Raw genomic sequence first — 7,426 nt, 5'->3', positions numbered from 1 at the left:
AGCCGCGTTTTCGCGACCAATTTTTTGACAAAACGGGGTATTACCGAGTTACCGAACTTTCGCGAACAAGTGCCGCCTGAGAAACGAGCAGCGTCCAGAGCGCTGTGCGTGTTCGAAACGGGCAAGGCAAGAGAAAATAAAGAAAAAAAACAAACATGAACGCGGCCTGGTGGGAGGCAGGCGGCCATTTTGACCTCCCTCCCTGCTTCTCCCTCCTCGGTCTCCGCGAGGGGCGGACGCTCTCGCCGCATCTCGCGTGAGCCCGCGAGAAGCGGGTGACGTCATTCTTTCGCGGCGGAGAATGCCTGCGTGTAGTGTGGGCCGCGAAGAAAACACACGGTGTATGATATATGTTTGATGGGGCCGTGTGTACGAGTCCAGCGCAATGATGTCCTGATGTGGCCAGCAATGCAAGATGGTTAGAGAGACTAGACACCTTTGGGTCGGAAATTTACCGGATAATATTCGAGAAGAAAGGATACGGGAGCACTTCAAACGGTACGTACTGGTTCGAATTTTGGCGGCCGCGCGAGCGGCTCGCCTGATCGCTCGCATGGAGCCGGCGGTGGAACTGCCGCGGCCGCTCGCCGCGTCTCTCTTGACTGTGCGCGTGTTTTTTGTGCCGATCGTGGCTCGTGCAGTGAACGTGATTCGTGCACGATGATCGGCCACGAGCTGATCGCCGTCACGTGAGCCAGCCTCAATGTGCGGTGCCGCTCGAGCCACGAGGTTCGCGCCTTCGCTTGTGGCGTACGGCGTGATTGTGTGTGTGCGTACTTGCCGCATTCGATCGTGTTTCGGATAGCCTTTTTTTGTTGTGCCTTATTCCTTTGCAGCTTTTCCAGCAAGACATTGTTTTCCTTGTCGAGTTACGATATCGGGGTTTGTTGTGTGAGGTACTTGGGTTGTTTTTGTTGTGGCCTGTTTTTGTTTGTTTATACTGTTATCGCTACCTGCCAAAAAGCGCGTGGCCTCCGTGCTCCTGCATGCTTTGATCACCGCCGCGTTGGTGCGCCACTTCGTTCTGTTTTCGCATATTTTCCGTAACCAACAGCGATACTTCTTAAATTCCACTCTTATGTTCGATCGCAGTTCAATACAGCCTCGGACTTGCATGTTCTTGATAAACCTGTGTTTTAGCGTTTTGCCTTAGTCTGTACAATCGCGAGTTTCGCGTTCGGCTGTTTCATAAAGCGTTTCGTCTTCACGTAGCGAGCAGCAGTACACGCCGCGACCGTGCCCGCTGGCTTCGTACGGTGGCACTCGAGGTCAGTTTAGTTCTTGATCGTGTGCGTCTAACACTGCTACTTGCTATTCGTGTTCAGGCGACTCGTTGGGAACAAAAGTTTTTTCTTTGCTGGATCGAACGCGAACAGACGCGAGGCCAAAAAAGCCGCGAAGACTCCGCTCACGTCCGTGCCTCGGCGGGCCCCGCACGATGCAGCAGAGGGTACGGGGGAAGGGAGGGGGGTAGCAGCGCGTCGGAAATGCGCGGGCTGTGCGGCGCAGTTTGGTATACGGTCCCCCGACGGGGCTGTCCTTCTTCTCTTCGTGCTTTTCTTTACAGCGCTCACCCTCGCGTTCTTTCCTTTCTGCCTCGCTCTTTTCTGTTCCCCCCTGCCCGGCGGTGTAGGCAAGACCCGAAGCCGTTGCCTGCCTGCCTGCTAGCTCGCTCGCTTCGAAGAGAAACTCAAGCTAGCGTGGTGCTCGGTCCTTCCCGCGCTTTTGGGAGACCCGCCTGCCTTTCCTGGAATCCGGGCAGGATTCGGGGTTTTCTTTTTGTTCACCTCCCTCCCCCGCTGCTGTTTCAATCTCTTTGTTCTCGTATGCGGTGTTTAGAGAGAGAAAAATGTTGCTGGACTCGCTGATGGAAAACTCTTGGGTGCGAACGTGGCAAATAAATGTTATAAATTGAAGTTAAAGAAAGCAGTGAAAACTAGGATCATCTACGAGATTGATCTTCATACCGTATAATGAAGCAGAGCACTTTAGCTGCGGTGAAGCGGCCAGTGCAGTGTCTTTCTTGTCCCCTTTGTTCTTGTTGCGCTGCTTACCTTACAGTGTTATGATGAAACTTTGTAAAAGCAGCGTTATCTTTCTATCGTGTCCCTCCGCTCGATTCGCTAAGCACGAAAGAAAGTTACGCGAAAACTACGCGTCGGCGCTGCTAGCTTTGACGAGAACGCGTAGTCGCGTACGGGACGGAAAACGCAGCTGGCTTGGCGGAGCGCTCGGCGAGTACGGAATGCGCGTCTTAGTCGAGATAGGAAACGCGCCCCTGTTATGTCGTAACGTTTTGTTCCGAGATAGTCTTTTACAAAGGCGAGTCGGGTTTTATTTAAACACTGGTGAAGGCTTGGTTTTAAAGCGAGCTGTTGCCGTAAATACGCGATCGAGCTTGCGCTGTGCGCAACGTTTGGCGCGGTTGTCGCCGAGGCCCGCCCGACCGTTGCGCATGCGATCGCCGAAACGCGCTTCTGATTTTGTTGCGACTGCGAAGTTGCGTAGTTGTGGGTTTTTACTTTATTCGATGTTGTTGTCTAACTCGGTGGTACCGTGGTTGCGGTGCTCCGCCGTCGACCCGAGAGGCACGGACTGTGTTTCTGCCGGGGCAGTCGCATTTCGGTGCTGGTAAGAGGCCCGTCTGCTGCGCTATGTAGTAGGGATGGGAGAAGTTTCCGGAGACCTGCACTTCGGCGTGCCTCATACTCGTATCGTGGTTTTGGCTAGTAAAGCACCACAGGTTATTTACTTTCTTCGACGCGCAATGTACTCGTCTGGCGTGTGCGGTTTACTCAGGTCTTAGCGGGCCTCTCTGGTCGGAACATTCTGGAACAACGTCCCCTTCCATATCCGCGCGTCGCAGGCCCCCAAACGCGTTAGGCCGTGCTTGGCTATTGAGGCCAACAGACAGATCTGTTTGGGTGGTTCGGGCCGCGACACGGATAACGCGGCCAGGCGTGCAGAAAAGGGCGGAATGCGGTCGGCCGCTCCAAGTTGGCCGAGCTTTTTTTTTTTTCATTTTTTTCTTCGTTCAGAAAGTGTACAGTTCTACAAATGGTTTATTCTTGTTGCGCCGAATGCTTGTCTCGCGCGCATCAGTGACAGCAGAAATTGCGATTCCACATGTATGTATTCGGAGATTAGCGTGTACGGAGGAGGACGTGTGTCTGACTACATCGGCGCGTCGCACATGAACCAGGAGGCTTTCTGTCCGTGTTCTCGCGGTGGTGTCGGCGCAGGTGTTGCTTCTCCGTAAACAGCGCGTGAATCTTTTTTTTTCCTCGAGCCGTGTGGCGTGAGTCTACCTGGGAGCGGGTGCAAAATGCAGCATAGGAAACGCACCTGTACGAATGCAGCTTGAAAGCCGCTCTTCAGTTCTCCGCAAGCGGATTTCGGGCTTTTAAGGTCGGCTGTGCGCGATGTGTTTGTCGGAGAGAGTCTCCGGGCCTTGCTCGTTCGTTTGTAAGGTAATTTTGAGTCGCGCGTTCTTCTCTTTTTTTTCGACAAGGTCTGGTACGGGTGTCACGCGGATATTTTTCGATCGGGATAGAATTGTCGTGACTGATATCGGTTTTTTTTTTTTTGCGCGTATGAGTCCCTCGTGATCGGGTAGGCCGATTCAACATGAACTAGATTGCGACCGAAACGGCACGTATAGCGCCCGAGTTCGTTACTGGGTCACTCTGTGAGCAACCTTCCTTGAGCTTGTAAGGCGGAGTTGGTGCTTCCGGCGATATTGAAAGTACCGAGCTTTTTATATATCTATATATTATTTTGCATTGTCTTGAATCCAGCGGAACTTGTGTCGCGTGTTTTGATTTTGCTTCACAAGAAAAAAAAAAAAGCTTATCCGTCGTGAAAGTTCTCGAACCAGCGCCGTGTCTTCTAGTGAGGTTTCGAAGAGACCCTCCCCGAATATCATGCAAGTTCCAGCATTTCTGTCGGGGGGCTTTGAAACGTTGAGTAGACAGACAATAATCACGGCGCTTCGCACGAAATCGTCTGTTCGAGAAGTCGCAAGCTCAGCCTCCGAGGCCGAGCCAATCTCCCGCCGGTGGCGGCAGCTGCTTGTTCCTGCTGTGTGTGTGTGTGTGTGTGTGTGTGTGTGTGTATATATGTGTGTGTGTGTGTGTGTGTGTGTGTGTGTGTGTGTGTGTGTGTGTGTGTGTGTGTGTGTGTGTGCGTGTGTGTTTTAAGGCCGCCGGCAGCTCGCTGTTGTGTTTTGGTGTTCTTTGTCTTTCCGGACCGGATCCGCTCGTCGTCGTAGCTAGGCTAGCTGCAGCAACCGAGGCGGTACGCGTTGGTAAGGCAGCCGTGCGGGCGTTTGTGTTGCGTCGACGTCGTGCTGGCTGGCGGCGGAAAAGAAGGTCGATCTCTATCGTGGTTGCGCTGCGTGGCCCGCCCGTTAACTGGGTTCGTGAGGCGTAATTGCATTGTGCGCGACGGTACTGCGTCGTACCCCGTGCGCCCCCCGGTCGTGTGTGTTCGCGGCAGCGTAGGATCACGAGCAGCAACCGCGAGGCGCTGTGAAGGAAGACAAATGGGGCTCGCCTCGATGAAAGTGGGATCGTCGGCTATACTACGCGTAACCCGCAGCCGACCTGGTACTAGAACAGCGGATAATTTTATAGTTGTGTATGCGAAGCATTGAGCGAGCGTTTGTCACCACTGCGCATGCGTCGTACTACGCTATTTTCTTGGCGCGCCCTATTCAAAATTTGTCTTAATTTTAGAACAAGCGTACGCAAGCTTAGCGCTCGTTGGGTTACGACTCGGTTCGTTGAGTAGCCGAGAGGTTAGCGTACGACGCATCATGCTCAGGGGCAGTAAACGCGAGGGATAGCGTACGGGTAGCCTTAGGTACTCTATTCAGCGCTTACTCTACTAAAAAAAAGGCAGTTTTAGAATGGGGTACGCAAAGGCTTTTCATTGGCGTTTGTCGTCACTGCGCGTGTTAACGTGGATGGATACGCAAGAGAAGGGCGTGAAACGCTAGTAGAGAGGTCACGCAAAAACTTTGTGTACATATATACCCCATTCTAAAGCTGTCTAGTTTTGCTTTTTTTTTTTTGTGAGTTACACATTTAGACGTCTTGAGGGATACTTCTTTTATTCGCCGAGACCCACCCGCGCGTCCGTCGTCAGCTGTTTTAATTTATTCGTTCATTAAAAAGAAGAAAAAGAAAAGAACAACGGTTTCCCGGACAACGCGTCGGTTGCGAAATCCGTCCGCGCTGAGGTGCCCGCCTTAGTAATAATATTCACTTTCTTTTTTTGTTTCTTTTCTTGTGGCTATTGTAGGGAATCCTCGCAGCGTTAGCGAGCGCCTGCCTTCTCTCCCGCGCTGCCTATGACGCGCGCTGTCACGTCTGAATTTGAGATCGCGGAAATGCTGGGACCCGGGTCGTCGGAAATTCGAACCCGCCTCGCTTCTCCTATTGTGTTCGGCGTCGATGCGAACGCGTGCGCCATATAACAATAGCGTTAGGTTAAGCGGCAAATCACTTCTCTGGTTTCAAGAAATAAGAATAAAGAAAAGACTAAAAAAAAATGTTTCTGCTCGTGCTATACCGACGGACGAGGTAAGGCGATGCGCCGCATGGCGAGTCTTCTTTCGAAGCCGGGATATTGAAGGCAAATAAAAAAAGAGAGAGAAGAGAGGCCGAACTTTTTCTGCATTGTCTTGATTGACGCTCATCTCCGTAGCCGCACACGATTATTGCACCGCGAAGTTTCGTCGTTGCGACGTCGAGTGATTTGCGAGCTGTCCTTCTAAAAAAAAATGCAGCTTTAGCGCACGCGAATTCTCGCAAAACTCTCCGACCGTTAAGCGCTTGCTTAACCTTTGCATCAATTGTAGAATCGTTCGTTATTAGAAAACAGTGTACTGGCGCCGTCTTTTCTTTATTCTTAATCGCGTTCCTTAGTGATTAGGGTACCTTTTTTTTTTGTCTGTTCTGCCTACTCAGCCGCATTATTACGTCGGATGCTGGCGATCTCGCGCGGTGAATGTAATCGTTTCTCGTCTCTGCTTTTAAAGGTTCCGGTGCGTATATGTACGCGCGCGAGCCGAACTCACGATTGTGGACGTTTCGAATTGCGAGAAGAAAAGATCCACGTTTGAAGCGAAGCTCGTTGCAAACTCCCTTGTTTCCGCGGCGGCGTCGTCGTAGGTCAACAGGTGTCGCTGAAACCACCAATTCGGTGCACTGAACGGTATAGGACGGAATGTTTGTGACGTTGCGGCAACGTTATCGTCACACCATTCCCCCCCCCCCCCACCTTTTTTTACAATGTGGCCGCATCGTTATCACATTGAGTCAGGTTTCGGCGCAACGTTATTAGGCAGAATTCCCATGTGAACCGGCACGTAATGAAGTTTTGTTGTTGGCGTCACGTGTGAGCTGTCTTATTACAGAAATGTGTTCCTGGTGGGTGCAGTGGTCGCGTGCGTATTTGTAAGCGCCGTTCCCCCCCCCCCCCTCCTAAAAAAAAAAAAACGATGCTCCCTGTAGATTAAGAATAAACAAAAGACGGCGCCAGTACATTGTTTTTTAATAACGAAGAATTCTACGACTGATGTGATGTGATCGGCCTTTTCTGATAATGGTAATCTGAACTTTTACGAAACTTACTCGTCACTTCGCGTTGCCATGTTTTCTTTTTTTTTTCATGGTTGCCTGGATACGAACGCATGGCAGAGGCGTCTTTGCCTGTCGCGAGAGCTGGTACGGAGGGAGCACTCCGCAATGCTATAGACTGGCAGCCTTCGTGGCTTAGCCTCCCTTACCCCTCACCCCTTCGACTAATAAAGTTGTTACTCACTCACTCACTAGAAAGGAGATTGGTAGTGCGTCAGGCAACCACGTGCCTATGTTTCCTTGCCCCCGCCCCCCACCATTTTCTCAACAGGGCAAGGGCGTCTGAATTTAAACAACAAAGAAAAAGTTCATCTGTGATTAATCAGCTAGCGTCTCTGTAGTGCAGCATGTTTTGACAGCGAGGAGATCGGCGACCGACGCATATTCCTAGAAAACAGATGTTCACGGTCATGCGAGGTTGAACGTTCTCCGACCTTTTTGGCGCTTAATATCGTGACCTACCCTTTTGCTCCTTTAAAGGAGGAATGAAAATAAAATAATATATTTTGGACCGGCAGTTCTCGCAGTGCATTGCCGGCAAATGTGAAGCCGCGCGGATTGTTTCTGGTTCGTTTCGGAAAATTCGGGTGGTGCCCGCTTGGATAGAAGGTGACTTTGCTAGGGGGTGCGGATGGGCAGTTGTCTCCCTACTCCACCCCAATATAAAAATACAATGATAACGCAACGCACAATTTACTTTCGAGGCGTAACCTCCACACCATCAATTTTATTTTTTTTAATCGTCATTTGTTCGTCTCTTGTTATCCACTTCGCGGCTGCCG

The 7,426-nt window shown here is 51.3% G+C and overlaps 1 protein-coding gene across 3 annotated transcripts in view; it reads left to right on the top strand.

The window, feature by feature from the left end:
- The first annotated feature begins 286 nt into the window (after positions 1-286).
- spen (spen family transcriptional repressor split ends) overlaps positions 287-7,426 on the top strand; it is a 210,686-nt gene continuing 203,546 nt past the window's right edge. For all 3 annotated transcript variants that reach the window (XM_075889261.1, XM_075889260.1, XM_075889259.1), the window contains exon 1: positions 287-498. In XM_075889261.1, coding sequence (XP_075745376.1) covers positions 416-498 — 83 coding nt within the window. In that variant the 5' untranslated portion in view covers positions 287-415. The remainder of the gene's footprint in view (positions 499-7,426) is intronic.

Source organism: Rhipicephalus microplus, chromosome 3, assembly GCF_043290135.1.
Source record: "Rhipicephalus microplus isolate Deutch F79 chromosome 3, USDA_Rmic, whole genome shotgun sequence".
Classification (NCBI taxonomy): domain Eukaryota; kingdom Metazoa; phylum Arthropoda; class Arachnida; order Ixodida; family Ixodidae; genus Rhipicephalus; species Rhipicephalus microplus.
This window is presented reverse-complemented; position numbering and strand designations above follow the sequence as displayed.